The sequence below is a fragment of the Sceloporus occidentalis genome, unplaced genomic scaffold (assembly GCF_023333645.1).
Source record: "Sceloporus occidentalis isolate IW3139 unplaced genomic scaffold, rSceOcc1.0.p SCAF_1, whole genome shotgun sequence".
NCBI classification, from domain to species: domain Eukaryota; kingdom Metazoa; phylum Chordata; class Lepidosauria; order Squamata; family Phrynosomatidae; genus Sceloporus; species Sceloporus occidentalis.
The window spans coordinates 268,395,011-268,416,507 of NW_028316981.1; the positions used below are offsets into that span (position 1 = coordinate 268,395,011).

Here is a 21,497-nt window from a genome sequence, read left to right on the forward strand (position 1 = left end):
ACAATAAATTTGTCACACTGGAAGAACAGACTACAGAACTCTCCAGAGCACACACAAAGAGGGACTGGGCCTGCCTGGCAGCCTGTGAACCTCAAGTTGGTGAAGGAGGTACAGTCCAGACCCACAAGGATCTTATGCTATCTGATAGGAGTGTTAGCCTGGCCCATACAAAGCAGAAGAATATCATACACACACACACACACACACATTTTGGAAGCAATTGTCACTGAAAGTAAGAGAGAAAATTTAAAATAAAGTTTTAAACAGGAAATTTCATGTGAAGTAGAGGCAGCAAAATTGAAGGCCCAAGTGAATCTTTGCTTATGCATATATAAATAGATATATAGTTGGGATTATACAGTAGGCCCTTGGTATCCACTGGGGTTTGATACCAGGACCCACCATGGATACCAACATCCATGAATTTTCATGTCCCACTATGCAGCTAGCCGTGTATATCCATGGATTTTTTATCCATGGATTCAGGTATTCATGGCTTGAAAATATTTTTAAAATATATAAATTCCAAAAAGCAAACCTTGATTTTTGCCACTTTATATCAGAGACCCCATTTTACTATCCCATTGTATATAGCATCCATGGATTTTGGTATCTGTAGGGGTCTTAGAACCAAACCCCAGCAGATACCATGTGACCACTGTATATAGTGGCGGAATAGAATGACATCCTTTTTATAAAATAACAAAATCAAGGTTTGTTTTTGGGATTTAAAAAAAATTCAAGCTGTGGATGGTTGAATTGATGGATGCAGAATCCTTAGATCATAATTGCCGTGTTTGTGGCACAATCCCCTTCTAGAGTACCGAGGACAATCCACTGTTAGGTCATTTTTGCTTTGAGAAGACATTTTTCATTTGCACCAATGGGAGATTTCCTTCCAATTAGTATAGCTCCTTCAGAGGAGTGATTTTCATCATGATCAAAGCAGTGAAGAAAGGTTTAAATATCTCTTGCTGCCTATTACAATTCTAGTAATTACACCAGGGATTTCTATTTGCATTTTAACAAACATGAAAACTAAAAACAAAGATTTAACATGTATGCAAGTTAACATGGGCTTCAAGAAGACCGGCAGCTTGGAGTGGCCTCCAGCTGCTCTAGCCTCGGTTGCTCCCCGTTTGGCATGGGACTGTGGCAACCACATGCCACGGACCTGAAGCAGGCCACCACCACAGTCCAAATGGGTCACCGGCAAGGAACACTTTTTGAGGCTTCTTTTGCCAGCAGCCCTGGACTGCAGGCGCAATGCAGCTTCAAGCTGATCCAGGGAGTGTGCGACATCTGTATGCCATGCCCCCGAATTTGCTCAAAGCCGGCGGTTTTGGCCCATGTGATGATGTGTTCTTTGGCCCCAAATCTCTATAAAATGGTTGTCCCTGCAGTCATTAGAAGTAGCATATTACTAGTTATGACATTCCTTATAACATGTTATTTTGGGGGTTGCCAAGAGCATAATGTTATTTTGCAGATTAGCACGAGTGGAAATATTTTTACTGTTTCTCTGTAACAAATAAAAATTATAATTACTTGTAAAACACTATGGCGAGGGATAATGAGGTGTAAGAGCCAATGTAGTATACTGGCTTGAGTGTTGGCCTAGATTCTGGGTTCAAATCCTAGTTCAGCTATGGAAAAAACTGGGTGATCTTGGGCAAGTCACACTCTTCTCAGCCTTAGAAGGAGGCAATGGCAAGCTTCCTTTCAATAAACCCTGCCAATAAATCCCCATAATAGGGCTGCCATAAGTTGGAATCAACTTGGAGGCACATAGCAAAAACAAAGAACATGAGGAATGTCCATATTTTCAGTTTTTGTTTTCAATAAGAGTGAAGTAACAAAAATATAACATTAGCACACTGCTAATATGTTACTCACTGAGTAACAAGTTTCACCTAGTTCCAAATTCTGGGTTAATAAAATCTTCCTTTCTCTCTTCCTATTACGGTAGTTTTATTGACATATATTAGTACATTTATTAGTATATTTTTAATCCACTATTCTAGTTAAATTCTAATTTACTTGATTTCAAATCCACTATTTGAAATGACAAAATGGCTGAGGACCTTCTTAGTGGGTCTCTCTTTATATTTTCAAGCTATGTGGTAAATCAAGGCAAGTCATTACTGTGTGAAAACATAAATAAAAGGATTGATAGCACACAGAGTAAAGGTAGTAAAGATAGAGAGGAACCCACCTTCATGACCAATAACAGATCTTGAGGCTGTCTGAAAGCTAATAATTCCTGCCACATTATCATTGGCTGGAATAACCACCGTAACAGTGTCTGAGCTGGGTAGAATATGACTGCCACCTTCAGTGTGGGTCAAACTAATTATAATGCTTTCATCATCCTCAGGTTCCAAGTCATCTAGAATTGTAAGCGTTATCAGTTTTTTAATTTCACCTGAAAAAAGAAAGGAGAGACTGTTGCATTTCATTGAGAAATTTCTGGTCATTTGTGGGTGAGTGTCCCAATTACTTGATGAAAACCACAATGCAAGTGCTAGTCCCAACTAAACTATACACAATAGATATGTAAAGAATACTTAGAAATTTGCCATTAAGGAGAAACAATATTTTGATTCATTCATACATCCCACAGAAAAAAATGATCAAATGATAGAATATTTTATATATATATGTGGTGATATTTTTACAAAACAACAACACTCTCTCTTTTTTACAAAACTGTAAAGAGAGACAACACTATCTTTTGCATAAAGGATACTGTTCTCTGCACCATTTCAGTTTAGTGAAACAATTTTCCCTCAAGAGCCCTGATAGGCAAAAATATTATCAAAAATGTTTTAAAATAATCTTATAATCTTCACCAAATGGTAGAAAACCTTTGAAATCCTTCATTTCTGCATGTCAGTTTAAAATAAGTGAAGATCTTCATCTCTAGGGCTGAAAATCCAGCTCAGAATTTCCCCTGCCCCATCTCGGATTCGCCCCTTTTCACTCGCTGCCCCTCATCCTGGAACCTTCTTCCCCCGCGAACAAGAGCCATCACTTCTTTAACCAGCTTCAAAACGGAGTTGAGGACCATCCTATTCAGAGAAGCGTTCCCAGGCATTGCATAATTTGATGTTCTTTTGTTGCCTGTTTTATTGAATCATTTCCTGTATTGCTATGTATTTTATATGTATTATCCTACTAGAGAGGCAGGCTAGCTCCAACTGGCCTCCCTGGAAGAAGATTAACCATCCATTAAGAAGCCAAGCCCTCCCTACAGTCCATCTCCCCTGATCCAGGCCTCAGAGGTAGAGAAGAACTGCTGGCCCTCATCCCCTTCCCCACCACCACTCCCTTCTCCTTTTGTGTCGTGTCTTTTTAGATTGTAAGCCTGAGGGCAGGGAACCGTCCAATTAAAAAGATTGTATGTACAGTGCTGTGTAAATTTACAGCACTTTATAAATAAAGGTTAATAATAATAATAGGGCTCAACATGGTAGAAGAGGTCATATAAGCATCCTGTTACCTTTTAGCAATTGTTTTAAAGGTAAAGTTAAAGGTTTCTTCTTTGACATGATTGTCAAGTCATGTCCAACTGAAGGGTGCAATGCTCATCTCCATTACTAAGCCGAGGGAGCCAGTGTTGTCAAATAAGACTCCATGGCCATGTGGCCAGCATCACTACACAGAATGTTGTTATCTTCACACTGAAGTGGTACCTGTTTATCTACTTGCACTTTCGAACTGCTAAATTGGCAGACAAGCAACTGTTTTAGGTGTAGTCTAATTGGGACTAGGAATTTGATTTAGGAAAATGCATCTTCTGGAACAAACAATATGAATTCATCTTGAGAAGAATGGGAAGTGGTGGCCTTCATCCAATGCATCTGAACATGTTGAATGCCCATGGTTGATAATCTTTAACTAAATCATAACACATTATATATTTCCTCTTACCCTTCAAAAAGGGCTCAGGTACCATCATGCTGAAGGCTGGCACAAGAACAGTGACATAATATAAACTTATATTTTGTGCTGATATCAATTATCCCCCCCCCCCCCCCAATTTCCTTACCTTCTGCAAAACTCAGGATTTCCCCATCACCAATGAAATCCAGATTTGGAGTAGCTGTGCCACCAACTATGTTCCATTCTACTGTTACTTGCCCTAAACTTCCTTCAGTTCTATGTATCATTAACTGCACTGTATTCTGAGGCCATTCTTGAACTTCTACATAAAGACCATTTTCAGTTGTATTGGGACTAATGCTGTAGATCATAAACACACCAAAGGCATCTCCATTCATTAATATAATAACTGTAGAGGTGTTGGGTTGTCCTACGATTGGCTGATTTTCAAAACTAGCAGAGATGTTTATCAGTACTACTTTTAACAGAGATATGCTAAACTTTTCATCCACTTCTGGAAAATCATCTGGAAGTACAGTTACTGTAAGGTTTGCAAACTCCTCTCCTTCTGCCATTATCACCCACTGCTTTGTAATAGTTTCATAATCACTATTAGCAATTGCTTGTGTACTCAAAAGAGAGGATACAGTGGTTAGATTTTTCTTGTACGTCCAGAAAGCTGAGTTGTTGGTTACAGGTTCATCCCAAGATGCCATCCAAAAGCATAACGGGATTCCAGAGGCAATGGAAATTGAGAAGGCTGAACATGCTTGCTCTTTCAGGCACAGCATTGCACAACTGTACAGTGAATCATAAGCTAAAGACACATTCATTCTAATCATCTGAGATTGATCTGGAATTCCTTGCACTGGTGCTTCATAGCAGGACAAGAGATCCAGGCTTTGCTCTGCTGCAAGAGTTACAATGTCCATTTCAGAAGTGCTGTAGACAATCTGCAGCTGGCCAAATCTTCCACCACTATAAACATCGATAAACAAGAGGTTCATGTTAATAAACACTCTTCTATGGGATCAGTATTAATATTTGAGAAAGAAAATTTTGCAAGTATTATGACCAACACAACTTTCAAAATAATTCAACATTACCATGTACTTTACAGCTTGATTTTCTTGGAACATCAACCCAGAAAATTCTGGAGAAAATTTGAAATGCAAAACAGAGGCAGAAGCAGGAAGGTGGAAGTCAAAGCAAAGAAGAAATTGTGATGATGAGGATAGAGAAGAAGCAGGCTCACAGACTTTATTACTGTCATTTCTCAATGCACAATCAATTTTCTCTGTTGTCCTCAACTAAGTTGTAATCAGATATATGAACAGGTAAATCTGTTTTTCATGCTTGTTCAGACTAGAATCTTCCTTTTATGACTTTCTTCTATCAAGAGTGAGACCCTGAGCAGGTGGGCCAGGAAAGCATAGGCTCGACCCATGCTTTTCTGGCCCAGGTGCTAAGCCAGGCCAGTCCCCAGTCCAGCATGAGGACAGGCAAGTGTTTACATGCCTGTCCCCACATTGGCCTAGGGAACCACTACCAGCATATGCTCCTTACCTTCCCCCTGAATCTCTGTGAGTGGACCCCTGTTGTTGTAACAGATGCAAAAATGGGGCACCTGGGCACTGCCAAATGCCCCATTTCTGCATCAGACATGGCAATGGGGGTCCACTCATTAATGAAGACACAGGGGGATGGTAAGGAGCATGCAGGGTGTCTAAATAGCCAGGTTTGCCATGGAATTTCTGGGAAACTCTGCAGCAAACTGGAGGTTAAAGTGACCCACATTAAGGGCTGTTTTCTCCATGATTGCGGTGGATCTACCAGATCTGCATCCAATCTGCTAGGATCTGGTCTGAGCTTGCATTTGTCCAAATAGGACAATGTGAGGCCACTGGGAACATGAACCTTTTGGCAATGCAGACAGCCCCTTAATGTTCCCACTCTAACTCACCTTATCTGGATGTCTAAGAGCCGAGCAGACGGCTGTATAGGGCACCAGATCAGGGCCATGGCAACTGCACACTGCATCCCCAATCAGGCATTTTTCTGGCACAAAAAGAAGTGGCAAAATGCTGCTCCTTTTTGTGCTGGAAAAAGTGCACCCTTGCCACCGCCATAGCTTTTCGACACTCCTGCGGGATGCCACATCTAAACACCGCACCGCTGGAGTGCCAAAAAGCTGCCACCGTGTAAATGGCCAGGCAGCTTCACAGCAGCTTCCTACCAGCTTGGGGGCATGCGTCGACGTACACCACTCCCCCAAGCTGCTGGGAAGCTGGTGCATTTTGCTGGCCCATACTTCATTTTCCAAGCCACCTTCCTCTCTTACTGGGGGTATATTAAGGCTACAGTCCTATACTCACATTCCTGCAATATGATGGCTTGAATTCAAAATTTGAAAGTTGACATTTATAGAATTGAACTGTAAGACTGTCACATTATTTTCTGAAGATATACTTTGAATGTTCTCTGGGTTCTTCATTAATTTCTGACTTGCTTTTATCTTGTAAGCTCCAGCTACCTATAGAATTGTTTGGACTTCATCCGAATAAAGGTAAAAATATCATTGATCACAGTTCTCCATATGTTCAGCTGTTACAAAGCTGTCTAACTAGTGTGCCATTATAAATACTTTTTTGCAAGCTATAGGAATTATTTTTTAAAAATCAAGATATAGAACAGACCTTCTCTTCACCGTTATATTTGCAAGTGAACTTCTCTCCAGTGGTTCTTGAACTCGATACAATGCTTGTTGAAAGGAAACTATGCCATATGGCCTATCATTCGCAGGAATTATAACATTTGCAATTCTCTCCAGTCCAATAGTGCCTCCATTGGAGGCCTGAGTTAATTCTACTCGGATCACCTACAAAAATAGGTTAAATTGTCTAAGATATGGTTTGTGAAAAAGAATGACAATTTTGAGCCAAACTGTGAACTAGCAAAGCCTAGCAAATCTATTGCAAAAGTAGTATTTTAGACTACTGAATGTCTCATCATAACTGTGAATTAAACAGATGTGAGGATCACAGTTTAACCTTTTAATATTTTTCTGCATATTTTTTTAACTTCCAGGGTCTCTTGGTGCCACATGCAGCCCATGGGCTACATTTTGCCTATGTCTGGTTTTTACAGACCAGAGGTGAGCATGGTGTGACCCTCCAGATGTGGCTCAACTGCAACTCCCATTTATTATATTGTTAGGGCTAGTCAAAGCTGAAGCCCAATATCAAACAGCAAATTCCTCCTCTACTCTTCTGTTTCTAGAATCTCTAAAAATGGTGCATTGGAGTGATGATAAGAAGCTGCTCCCTCTATTGCTTCACACTACTAGATTCTCACAGGAAAGCCTTATTTCCTTATCCAGTGGAATACCATGCCAAGGTGATTTTTTCCCATGAGTCCTAGCTATTCTAATGGTAAAAATAAGTACTTCATAATCATCACTCCCCTCCCCAGATAATAAAAAGTGTGGGACCTCAAATCCCATTATTGTAAATGGATGTGTGACATGCACATGGCTGCACTGGTGCAGCGGCATGCATGTGAGCGCCTTTGTGGCTGAAGAGCAGGATATAAATACTCCAAATAAAATAAATAAATGTGCCACCATTGGCAATAATGGGGTAGGGTCATCTACAGATGCTCCAATCCATGGATGGCTAGCCTACTGATATGGAGGACCAACTGTACATGAAAATTGCTGCCATATTACCCCATCATCCACAGGAAACCTCTCCCAGATCCCACTACAAACAGGCAGAGTAATTTGGTTTACAGAGGGGCACATCTAGATTTAACCCAATATAATCTGAAAATGAGCATTTTTAATTCCTCTGCACAATATTTTCACAAGTCCAATTTAAAATACATTATAAACCAACCATATGAAATAATGCTTGCTAAAACCCAGAAATAATAGATGTATTGTTGTTGCTGCTGTTGTTTTTCACATTTTGTCAGATTACTAAACTCACCTCTTTAATTTCTGGAAAATCATCAGCCACTATTTCCAAGGTCAAGTTCCTTGTGGCCTCCCCAGGTGAAAACTGTATATCACCAGAGAAGACTCGCAAGTCACTGTCAGCAAGTTGCCCATTAATGGTGGCAATCCATTTAACAGTCACATTGCCCAGTGTTCCAGCATTGCGAATAACTGGGAGATCAATCCTCACTGTATTGGTATCGGGTTCTTCAACAGTGATTTCAGTGATCTGGAAGACTAGGAAAATGGAGAATTTAGTCCATCATTGGTATAAAATGCCTTGTGGGGCAGGATTTTTTTTAAAAAAAATTTAAAAACAGTTATAATTAGCATTTTGAAACAGATTGCTAATAAACAGTGGGTTTACAAACCATATCATATTATTTAATCATTTATAAAATTTAGATTCTACTATTCCTCAAATTAACTTAATATATTACTTCCAGTCACCTCATTTTATCTTCACAACAACTCTCTGAAAAATAGATTAGGTTGAGAGACAGAGACAATGACAACCGCTGTGGGTCTTTGCTTTTTTTACCTTTTAGTCATATAGTTATTTTTTAAGAACTAGAAAGTTCACACAGTATTTTTCAGAGCTTGGAAATTTTGGACTATTTGTTCAAAACTCTAAGAACTATTGTCCAAAAACTTTTTTATACTCTGATATTTTGTTACCCTTTTTCTTTAGGACAACCTGGCTACCTTCCCTGAGTATGTGTACGTATATACAATGACTATATACCAACATTTTCAAATTAGAGCTTGAAGCTAGATATTGCTATTGAAGCTAGACATGCAATTTTCATGCTGACCTGGACATGGGATGGGATTGGGCTGGAATGGGTTAAAACTGATTTTACCACATGTAAAATTGCTGCTGCGCTGCTGCCCGACCATCACCCATCTTCCAGCAGTGCTCTGGCGGCCAATTTTGATACTACGGAATCATAGAATCATAGAATCATAGAATCGTAGAGTTGGAAGAGACCACTAGGACCATTCAGTCCAACCCCCTGCCATGCAGGAAATCCAAATCAAAGCATCCCTGACAGATGGCCATCCAGCCTCTGTTTAAAGACCTCCATGGAAGGAGACTCTATCACCTTCCGAGGAAGTGCATTCCACTGTCGAACAGCCCTTACTGTCAGGAAGTTCCTCCTAATGTTCAGGTGGAATCTCTTTTCCTGTAGCTTGCATCCATTGTTCCGGGTCCTGTTCTCTGGAGCAGCAGAAAACAAGCTTGTTCCCTCCTCAATATGACATCCTTTCAAATATTTAAACAGGGCTATCATATCACCTCTTAACCTTCTTTTCTCCAGGCTAAACATCCCCAGCTCCCTAAGTTGTTCCTCATAGGGCATGGTTTCCAGACCCTTCACCATTTTTGTCGCCCTCCTTTGGACACGCTCCAGTTTCTCAATGTCCTTTCTGAATTGTGGCGCCCAGAACTGGACACAGTATTCTAGGTGGGGCCTGACCAAAGCAGAATACAGTGGCACTATTACTTCTCTTGATCTAGACACTATACTTCTATTGATGCAGCCTAAAATAGCATTGGCCTTTTTAGCTGCCGCATCACACTGTTCACTCATGTTCAACTTGTGGTCTACTTGGACTCCTAGATCCCTTTCACATGTAGTTTCATTCAGCCAGGTGTCACCCATCCTATATCTGTGCATTTTATTTTTCCACCCTAGGTGCAATACCTTACATTTCTCTGTGTTGAATTTCATTTTGTTAGCTTTGGCCCAGCTTTCTAGTCTATTCAGGTCATTTTGAATCTTGATCCTGTCCTCTGGGGTATTAGCTATTCCCCCTAATTTGGTGTCATCTGCAAATTTGATAAGTATGCTCCCAATTCTGTCATCCAGGTCATTGATAAAGATGTTGAATAGCACTGGGCCCAGGACAGAGCCCTGTGGGACCCCACTGGTCACTTCTCTCCAGGATGAAAAGGAGCCATTGTTGAGCACCCTTTGGGTTTGGCCGGTCAACCAATTACAGATCCATTTAACAGTTCCTTTGTCTAGCCCACATTTTACAAGCTTGTTTGCAAGAATGTCATGGGAAGCTTTCCTTAGTACCAAAATTGACCACCAGAGCACTGCTGGAGGACAGGTGATGGTCAGGCGGCAGTGCAGCAGCAATTTTGCATGCAGTAAAGTCAGTTTTAACCCGTTCCAGCCTGATCCTGTCCCGTGCCCGGGTTGGCATGAAAATTGCATACGATAAATTCTGTAGTCTGAACATTAGCTAGAAAGAGACAAACAACACTCACTGTTCATTAGATAAAATATTTTGTGATGGAATGCAGTATTTAAATCAGCAAATTACTACTGTAACAAGAGACTAGTAAAATATATTTAAAAGGTTCCTCTCACCAAAAGATCCAAATGGATCATCAGAGGCCTCTATGATTATAGCAGCCTGAGTTAAACTTCCAAGCAATGCTCCCCCTGTTGTCTCATTGAGCAATTGCACAAGGAAGGACTCTTCAGTCTCAGGGTTGATATCATTTATTATATAAATTGGCACAGCTTTGCTGGTCTCTCCTTCTAGTAAGACAACATCTGATGAGGCGACACTGTAATCTTCACCTGTGTGTATAAACATAAGAAAGATGCTTAGGCAAAATTGGAAACAAATGCCTTTAGCCATAATTCAAAACCATAACTTTATTTCTTTACGTTGCTGAGAAAAACAGCATATAAAAATGTGTTTTTAAATTAAAACTCTCAGAATCTATCAGCTGCAATTCTCTGAGAACTGTAATAAAAAAAACATTTTTCCAAAGGAAACTAAAGCTTTTGATGTGGATGAATCTGTAGGACTATCTGAAGTGCTTCAAACAACAACTAATGTTACACCTTGGAGAAAGTATTCTGTATTTGTGACTTAAGCAGGCTACTTTTTAAACTGTTGGGGGCTTTGTTGTTATTGTTAACCACCCTTGAGTGGATCTCAACTCATGGCGATCCTGTGGATGAGACATCTCCAAGACTCTTCATCCTCCACTACTCCAGTTTCTGCAGATTCATACTCATGGCTTCCTTAATTGAGTCTATCCATCTAACATGTGGCCTTCCTGTCTTCCTAGTTCCTTCCACCTTTCCCAAGATTATTGTCTTTTCTAATGAGTCAAATCTTCTCATGATATTGGAGGCTAAGACAAACCAAACAGTGAATAAGAGCAGAATAGGGTTGCCAGGCAGAATATTGGAAAGAGCTCCTACACTTTTAATGGCTAAACAGAAGAGAGAATTTCAGCAGGTGTGGCTTGTCACCCAGCCAAGTAACACCTCCTGGCCTTCTCTCCTCTACACAACCATTAAATGTATTGGAGCCCTCTCCAGTTTTCATTCAGGCAGATCCTACTCTGTAAAACATCAAGGGTAACCTACATAGGTCTAATCTGTACTGCAGATCGACACTCCTTTGACACTGCCATGGCTGAATGCTATGAAATTCTGGGATTTGTAGATTATTGTTGCACCAAAGCTCTTTGACAGAAAAGACTAAATAGCTCACAAACTACAAATCCGAGAATTGCATACCATTCAGCCATGGAATTAAAGTGGTGTCAAACTGCATTATTTCTGCAGTGCAGATCAGACCTTAAGCTATCAAAATACAGGTATCTGGATGCACACAAAAGCACTGTCAGACTAGTCCAGTCTACTCTGAATTCATTTTTCACATCAGATAAACCAGAGGTAGAGATGTTCTAAAGCCCATCTTCATCTCCTCTGGAGGACCACATTGTGACATAAAAATAGAAAGCTTTTTGTCATTATTTTTGTCATTTGTTAAAAGTAATCTATATCACTGTAGGATTTTCTATCTCATGACAACTCCCCCCCCCCCACACACACACACACAAACACATTCTTACCAGCTGTTGCTGTTATCGGCACAGCTTTAAATTTTACTGAAACATCTGCAAAAAGTCCCCCTGTTCTTGTGACATTGATGATAGGTCCAATGTAATTTTCAGCCACTCGCACGGCCAATGCTGAGAGTTGTAGTGTTCCAAAAGCATCATCATTGGCATTGATAATTATGTGAGCAATCCTATCACTTTTAGGTCCAAGGCGTGGAGAATCTGGAACTGAAATGCAAAAGAAGTCCAACAGGCACACAATCTGAGTTCTCTGGTTTATAGATATATGGGTCTACAGAAGAGTTTGACAGCATGCTGCCTAAGTTTGAGTCTGTTTTCCCTCATCTAGTCCATTACCGCCTTAAGACATTCATTCAGAGGAGAGATGCCATCCTTAGTCACTGCAACAGTCCGAGACATAGGGAAACATATCTGGGTGTCATCAGCATACTGATAACACCCCACCCCATATCTCTGGCTGATCTCACCCAGCGGCTTCATTTAAATGTTAAATAGCATAGAAGACAGGATGGCGCCTGAGGGACACCAGATATTAGTTCTCTTTTAGAAGAGCAGCTGTCTCCCAGCATCACCATCGGGGATCTGCCTGAGAGATAGGAATGGAACCACTGCAATGCAGTGCCCCCAATTCCCAACTCCTCCAGAAGGATACCATGGTCGATGGTATCAAAAGCTGCTGAGAAGTCCAAGAGCACCAACAGGGTCACACTTCCCCTATCGATGTCCAAATGGAGATCATTGACTAAGGCACCATGGCAGTCTCAACTCTGTATCCTGTCCTAAATCCAGTTTGAAATGGATCTAGATAATCAGTTTCCTCCAAGACTGCTTGGAGTTGAATGGTGACTGCTCTCTCAATCACCTTGCTCAAGAATGGCAAAAGCAAGACCGGCCTGTAGTTGTTTTTGTCCAGGGGGTCTAGGGAAGGCTTTTTTCAAAGTAGTTTAACCACTGCCTCTTTTAGACTAGATGGAAGTCAGCCTTCCCTTAAAGATTCATTGATTATGTGCCCTAACAGCACCTTAGTTACATCTCCCTCCTGGATGGCCAAGACGGACAGGGATCAAGACAGCAGGTCATCTTTTCACACTGCCAATGAGCTTGTCCACATTCTTGGTACTCACTGACTCAAATTGATCCAGTAAAAAAGTATTTACAGAGTCGCTGGATACCTCTCCTCCACATCTGTGGGCTAAGCATTCAGAAATTTGATCATTCATGGATTATGCTATTTGCTGCCTCCTCTGCTGCTGCCTTATATGTGACTGAATAACATGTTCTCTCTAAGCATTTCTAGGTCCTCTAGCACAACTCTATGGTCAACCAGCAGCCTAGAGAAGTTCCTAAAGAAGTGTTCTCTCATGTAAAAAGGGATGGGGGCTATATCCATGTTTTTTCTACTTTCACAGAGATCCTGCATCTCAAACCTCTTGAAAGCTGAGGACTAACTGTATGAGCTTAGCAGGATAAGCGTGACTTGTAGAACATGGACTTCTTGAAGACACAAGCTGCCCTTTATGAAGAGTGCTCTTGAGAACCATAGCATATACAGTCAGCCCTTATACATGGATTTTTTATACACGGATTCAAGCATACACAGATTGAAAATATTCAAAGAAAGGTATAAATTTCAAATATCAAACCTTGATTTTCCATTTTTTATAAGGGACACCATTTTGCTATGTCATTATATTTAATGGGACTTCAGCATACATGGATTTTGTTATCCACGGGGGATCTTGGAACCAAACCCCAGCATATAACAAAGGTCCACTGTAATACTGGGTCAGATCTATATATTATAAAACCAACAGGTTCCGTTTAATAAACAACAGAAAATCGACAAAATTCATGTAACTTTTAAAAACATTAAGAATAAGGGAACAGGAATGTAAAAAATACATTTGGATAACATACTAAATTCAGCATATTACATTCAAATGAACAACACATTGTAATTAAATGGAACAAGATATAAAATCCAGCACATTGATTAGTAGAAAATAATGTGACAAACTGATTGCATCATATCATACAAAGGAATAAACAGCAGCAACAGAGGCTATTATGGTAGGCTATTAAAGAATTCCAGTAGGTTCATTATAGTCACATTCAAGCAGCCTTTCAGCATGTATCATTACTGATATTGTCAAATTTATTTAATGGAAACAATACCTTCTATTGTAGAAAGGTATATGTTATGTCATTTAACTGGACTTGCTGTAGTTGCTATTAATCTTATGTCTTCTGTTCCTAGCAACTGTAAGCTCATGATTAACTGAACTTCTGATATTAATCAGAAGGAGATTCTGCAATTCTGCTTGTTATATGGAAAAGAAGAAAAACAACCCAACTCAAGTAAGCAAACAATAGTATCCTATGGATCATAACGTGGGATCATTTTGAAATAGAAAAATATAATTTGGGTTAGTATAATGATTAAGATGTCAACATTAAGATGTTAATTAATTAATGATATTTAATGTTTATTAATATGTCTCAATGTCATTTCAATAAGACTAACAAATTTGTAAATATATAGGCAGTCTTACTTGGCCGATACTGGACTCCTTCTATCAGGGTAACACCAAGCAGCTCCACAAACACAGATTCAGATTTCTCTGGTTCATTATCATCCAGAATAGGGAGTTCTATAGTAGCCTCACTTTCATTACCTGCAAGGATTACAGATCCTGAAACGGGCAAATAGTCTTGTCCACAGGTTGCCCTTGCAACATTTGATGGCAGAAAGGGTGAGTCATCCTCATCAGCCATGGTTTGATATGCAACCATGACTATTCCCAAGAGACCTTTTAACCGTATGACTGTAAGAGTGATGTTCTTGGTCCTTTCCTCAACTTTGATTGGTTTGTTTTTCTCAGAGAAAATCAAAAGTCCATAAGGGTCATCACTGGCAAGGATTACTAATGTAGCATTGGTGTGAACTCCAAGACGTCCACAGGAAACATTGATAATCCAAACTGAAAACATATTGTCTAGTTCTGGGATTTCATCAGGCATGATCTGCACTGTTAAATTTGCTCTCCTTTGTTCTATATTGAAAGTTATGTTGCCAGAAGTAGCCTCCAGATCTTCAGTATCATCAGGTACAATGAACCAATATAAAGTCACCTGGGACAAGGCACCATGGTTTCTTACAACCTGAAGAACAAAACAGTAAATTACTATTTTTGCATTATGAAGACCCAAGTTCCTGTCCTAAAAGGGTGTCTAGCTTACAGCAATGGAGGCTGGTGGCTTCCACTCAAGGTTTTAACTTTAATTTTAAAGAAAATATCTAGTGTGCTGAATTCTGTCCCAAAAACAGTTGTCCCTATGAAATCTGATACAAGAAACTAAATCCATGTCAACTAGTCAGGCCAGCCTAAGAAATCAGAAGCAAGACTGCCAGGAATGCAGAGCTACGAAATATAAATGGCTGTTCCTTTTTGTGAGGTAGGATCAGTCTTGTTTGCCACAAGGAGAACTTGCTATTGGGTCAACTGGAACAAACCTCCACAAACTCTCCTGAGCAAAAGCATGCTAAATCACAGGTTCTCTATATGGGCTTGCCTTAGGTGCATTGTACAAACCTTGCCAAGAATTGTGCAGTGGTTCTATTTTTACCAAAAAGGACACAAAATAAGCAAAGAGCAATCATTACAGGCACAAGGACATAGAACTTGGAAGTAATTAGTTACAAGTAGCATATTTACCTGTAGTTGGCTATTCTTTTTCAATAAGGAAAGCAGAACAAAGTCACATTTAAAAATGAGCACAGCAGACAGCAACTGAATGACCTTGCTGGTGTAATTAGTAATGTTTTCTGCTTAAAATTATTTTTAAAGTATTGTTTAGGCATATCTGGAGACATTTTGACAGGAATTTTCCCAATGTTTTCCTGTTTTCCTATCAATCCTAAAATGTCCTCACTCCAAAAGCAAAAGGGTAATGAAAAGATAATAAGCAACACAATGGGCAATGCAGCAGGTTATTTCTTTAGCACTGCAGCATAGGAGCAGTCATCTTTTAATCAATGTAATAAATAATGGCATATATTACTTTTATAAAGTAACTTTCCAAGCTCTACAAGGGGCTTAATGCAGCCTAGTCATACCATTGGACCTAAACACCACTGCAGTTTGCACTGACTTAACTGGATAAATCAGATGAAGTATCTGTGTTCCACATGCTAGCACACTGCCTCTTCTTCCACTTGCTCTGATCACTCAATCCTGTGCGGAGATGTAAATCTTTCTATATTTTTTTGCATACATTTCTTCTTCCCACTGCAAAAAATGTCTAAAAACTCAGGATTTGACCAAAAAAAAAATACAATATGGGTTTTCTGCAGAAAATTCATGTTTTCTATGCAGAAAAAGCCATTTTCTCTAGAAAAAACCCAGCAGAGTTTCTAATATATATATAATCTTTTCCTGTATAATATCACAATTCTCTCCTATGTGAGCATGCATGGGCTCAGATTTCTTACATAGAAGTTCTATTACCTGGATTATTATTAGGTCTCAGACAGACAGGAATAAATCTAATTATCAGTCACATTTAAGTGCTAAAAGAAATTAGATGTACATCTTCCTCCTGTCTTCCCTGACTCCACTCTTTCTCATCCCACTTTCTGGATCAAGTGTACTTCCCTGGTAGAGAATGAAGACAAGTGTCTGAATTCTGTCAAAAACAGCATCTGAATTAGGCAGAAATAAATCATTACTGTGACAAATGCACTGTGAAAATTCTTGAAGGAATGAGATTAGATGTAATTCCATATCTGTAAATTCAGACATGCTAACCTCAAGCGTGACTTTTCCACCTCCATCCTCAGGTTCAGTTCCATTGACAGCAAGGGATTCAGGACTGAACTCAAATACCCCATGAGCATCATCAGAGGCTTCAATAGTCACTATGATATGAGAGGCTATACCCAAGCTAGCTGTTGACAATGAGAAAGAAAAAAAGTGACTTACAAAATATCTGGAGATGCATATCTGACAACAGAAAACTCTTGAGATAATCTATATATGAGATGGCAAACAGGATCTGGGGGCCAATTTTCCACCCTAGGACTCTCTGGGGACTGCATGGACTTCCAGAAATGAAAAGCAAAACAAAACAGATCTGAATATGGCTGGAAAACTACTTCTAGATTTGAAAAATTGACATTTGGGGGGTTTAAAAAGTGCAGAGTCCCCCTGCAACCCATTTAAGGGGTGGGTTGCTGCTCCTGGAGTCATGCAAGAGTGGCTATTCACTCACTCCTATTTTCTGTCAGAAAAAAAGACAGCCTCAGGTATCTGGGAGGCTTCAAAGATTACAAAGCAGCCATAAGGGTATGCATGTGGTTCAAGGGCCACACTTTGGCCAACACAATCTATGGAGAGGAAAGCATCCTTCTTCCATGCTTTAATCATCTTAATTGCATGATCAGGGCAAAGATTATCACAACCCTGTGCTCTTCTCCCATTCTTCTCCTGCCTGTAAACAGTAATGGACCCGTCATTGGGTATTAACATTAGGAGTGCGGATGTGTGATAATCTTCCCCTCAATCACTTGATTAATGTGATTTAAGCACAGATGAAGGACGTTTTCCTTCTGTGTGATAATCTGTGGGATGCCAGTAAGAATTGTGAACTAATATCATTAATGAATGCTGTTATGAGTTGGGCTTCTGGCACCAAGCAAATGGGTTTCAGACTAACACAAGTTGCTGCTCTAAGATTTACTGGACATAAATAATGCAACAGATGATATACAAAAGAGAAACATCCCAGACCTTTTACAGATGGGGTCAAGCATCCCCTCAAAGCCAATAGTAGATTAGGCCCCTAAACAACTAATTCACTAGAAATAATATAATGCATTCACAGCTTTCCTGTTTAGAGTACAATCTTTTTTAAAAAATAAAATAATAAACATGCAGTTTATTTATTTGAAACAATTAATGCAGTCAAGTGACAAAGTGCTGAATTTAGCATTTCAGTAATATATGTTATAAGACAGACAGGGAGACAGACAGACAGACAGAGTCAGAAGGGGCAGATTGCAGGGAGCGAGAGAGAAAATGGCTTACACAACAAAGTTTATGCTATAACCCCATGAATTAAGGCACAAAAATTATAGAAGAATGCCAGGATGCCATTTCAAAATTCTGGCTCATAAGTTTACAACAGTAATGGGCATATTTTTATATAACCACAGTATGCTTTCATTGGTTTTGATGGAATATTTTAAAAGAGTTATTGAATAAAATAAGATTTCAAAATATGAAATATTTTGGCCACTTATTCAGGTTAAGAATATGTCATCAATGCCAACATGAAGAAAAAACACAAAAATGCTAACACTTTTGTACATTTGACCATGTAAATAATGAATGAGAATTACTTGAAAAATAGTATTGCACAAAAGATGTATTTAAAATTGAATAAAGGAAAATTTCACTAAAGATACAACAGGAGAAAAGACAGTCTAATCTAAGGGTGCTTCCACTGAAGTCTTTCACTGGAAGTTTCATTATATATTTATATTTCACATTTTGTTCTTACTTATAGAAATGAAAAATATAAAATGTCATTCCTTGTACCTGGGATCCTTGGGAGTTTTTCACATTTTTAACCTTTTCTGCATTTTGGAACTTTTTTGTACAAACTATGGTTTTGTGCACAGTACAACATTTCTGTCAAAACGGGCACAAAATGTTATGATACAAAATACAATGTTTTAATGAAAAAAACCTTTGCATTTTTTTTTTTATAAAAACAAATGCAAAAAATCTAGCAGTTGATTTTTTGATGGAATATCTCAGTGTGTCAAAACACCAATTTTTCTGTCAAGGACATGAAAATTTGAGGATTATCTTCACATTCCTAAAGTGCAATCAATGTGTTCCGTTCATGGAATTTTAGATGTGATCAGATGAGAATATTTTCCTTTCCCTCCCCCTCTCAATTTGCTTGTAATGACAGAAAGCCAGTTTGTTTCTGGGCACAATTCAAAGTGCTGGTTATCACCTATAAAGTCCTGTAGAATGGGAGCAAAGCACCATGCTCCTGTCCTTACTACTTGGTCGCATGAAGATTATCAGACACATGGCGCTTATCCCAAGATTATCCCACTAATTAAGAGGAATTGTCCGGTCACTTCAGTATTAACATGTTATCCCATTATTAAGAAATTGAGGTAAATAACAGGACAATTTCTCTTCATTGGCAGGATAATCATAGGATAATAAGGGTGTTGTCTGATAATATTTGCACAAGGATGGGAGCATCACGCTTCTCTCCTGTCCTTCTCCTGTCGTTACCCTTTGTCTGATAATCTTTTGTATCTCCCTGTATGAGCCAGCTCAGACTCTGTGCTCATCAGGAGAGCCCCTTCTCTCAGTCCCACCACCATTACAAGCACAGCTGGTGGGGACACTAGCTGCTTTTCCAGGGAGACCAGAATGACCCCTTCTTTGTTGTCCTTCTGTCAGCAAGCTAAAGGCAATGTTAGTGCTTTCATTATAATTTTAATAAGGGAGATTTTTTCATTTGGTTTTCACTCTTTTATTAACGTTACTAATTAAAATTAATAAAAATCTTTACATTTCAAATATCATTTTGGTAACATGAGTCTATTTGTCCTGTTTACAATTGTTTCTATCATTTATTATCTATTTGTATCATATAGGGCTCAACAGACCGCTCCGAACGGGCAGGCTGGAGGCACCCGCTTTTGCTCCAGAGGGATGCCCCAGCAACCAAACTGCACGGCCTCCCTCCACCAAAAGGAACCCACTAAAAGTAGGTTCTTTTTGGTGCACACAGCGGATGCCATGAGTGCACCATTGGCGCACTGTTGCACATCAATGATGCAAGTATAGTGCCACGATGTGTGAACACTGTGCCGCCCTTGTATCATGATCCCCTGTGTAGATGGGAGGCTGCCATGATGGCACCGCCATTATGTACTAGGGTTTGGAGGCATGTGGATGTTCCGCAGTCCTGAGCCCTAACATCAGCTCCAGGGCGCCACAAACCGGCAGTCTGTACCGGGCCTAAGTTACCAAAGTAGTTGTATTGCTACTGATTTGTTTTGTTTATATCCCAATGGGGAAATGATAACATTGTCCTGAAAGTGGATTTCATTGGAATATCTTTCCAAGATTGTTGGCAAAGATTGTACAAGTTCACTTATTTAATCTTCACTCAGCATCTGCCTCTTGACATAACTGGAAAAGTATGAAAGTTTAAAACTGGAAATCATAATGATCAAAGTACTGTAGAATGTGTGTGATCAGTCTTAGTAGAATATTTTAAAAATAAATTCATTTGCAGCTTTCAGATTGGAAGCCAACAAAGCAAAACAAAAATATGAAAAATAAAATAAAAAAAATCAAGTAAATTGCATATGAAGACCGATGTTCAACTACTGTTGAATTACTATTATCAATTTAACAGTGCTTTTTACTTTAAAATGCAACAGTTATTGATATATAGTCTAAGAAAAAGAATCTATAAAAGTTAAAATGCAATCAAAATTGAGGCATACAGTTATACACGGATTTTTTATACACAGATTCAAGCATCCACAGTTTGGATACCATTTTCGTATGTCAGTATATTTAATGGGACTTGAGCATCCATGGATTTTGTTATCCACGGGGAATCTTGAAACCAAACCCCAGCGTATAACAAGGGTCCACTGTATTTTGTAAGTATGTCCCATTAATCACAGTGAGAAAAATTCCAACTAAAACATATATAGGGTTACAAAACTATTGCCTGAAAATGAATAACTAAAGGAAATTATTATTAAAAAAAACCAAATTGTCTCTGAGTTTAATCACCAAAAGGGTCAGTCCTATACACCTTTATGTGGATGTAAATTCTACTGAAATCAATGTGATTTATTCTGAATAAATATATGTAGGATTTCAGTATAAGTGCATGTAGATGCTGTAATTTATACACAGCAAAATGCTAGGCATCAGAAAGCACAACAGCAACGCATGCCAGCTATGACAAAATGTTTTGAATAGTTCAATACTCAGTTAAGAGGAAAAATACAGAATGAACAGCTTACCCTGTTGATGGACAGCAGGAAGGAAGAAGTCCAAATCCCCATCACCACTACCACTGCCATCATTAAAGAGTTCAGCAACTTCAAGACACACAGATACACAATACACAAAAACACATATATAAAGTAGATGACAGATAGCACTTTAAAATATGTTTTAGAAAAAAGCAAGTAGAGACAATATACTTGGAAAAATGGATTTTAAAGCTTACAGAATATTGACAGTCAAGGAGACAGGTGCTACTGATTTATGTTATCTAACTGTGGCTATTAGTATTCAGTCATAAGGCATCAATGACAGACACTTGGTGTTTTATAAGCAGAACAGCAAAGTACCTGTAAATGAAAAAGATGGTTGGAAATGCTAAAACACACAGGAGCAGAAGAAGGATTTGATTAATTAGTGTGATTTCAAAATATTTCTTCTTAAGATTGCTTCTTTCTACCCTTTCTACCTTTTAAAAATACTGAACCAAGATGAACTATTAAGGTTAGAATCTCTTCATCATGAGACTCAGAGAAAGGGGGGGGGGGATCTCCCTCTAAGTTCTTAAGCGAAACTGTAATTCAAAGAAGGAGATCAGATCTCACATTCTCATCACTCTCAGCTGCCATGGAGATTTCAATTCTGG

General features: G+C 39.1%; 1 protein-coding gene across 1 annotated transcript in view; it reads right to left on the reverse strand.

Annotated features, from left to right (window-relative positions):
• ADGRV1 (adhesion G protein-coupled receptor V1) overlaps window positions 1–21,497 on the reverse strand; it is a 361,649-nt gene that overhangs the window by 289,152 nt on the left and 51,000 nt on the right. The window contains exons 26-34 of the mRNA XM_089483154.1: window positions 20,869–20,946; window positions 16,595–16,734; window positions 14,339–14,948; window positions 11,778–11,993; window positions 10,267–10,482; window positions 7,875–8,119; window positions 6,582–6,763; window positions 4,052–4,863; window positions 2,216–2,425 (exon numbers count right to left, since the gene is read on the reverse strand). Coding sequence (XP_089339280.1) covers window positions 2,216–2,425; window positions 4,052–4,863; window positions 6,582–6,763; window positions 7,875–8,119; window positions 10,267–10,482; window positions 11,778–11,993; window positions 14,339–14,948; window positions 16,595–16,734; window positions 20,869–20,946 — 2,709 coding nt within the window. The remainder of the gene's footprint in view (window positions 1–2,215; window positions 2,426–4,051; window positions 4,864–6,581; window positions 6,764–7,874; window positions 8,120–10,266; window positions 10,483–11,777; window positions 11,994–14,338; window positions 14,949–16,594; window positions 16,735–20,868; window positions 20,947–21,497) is intronic.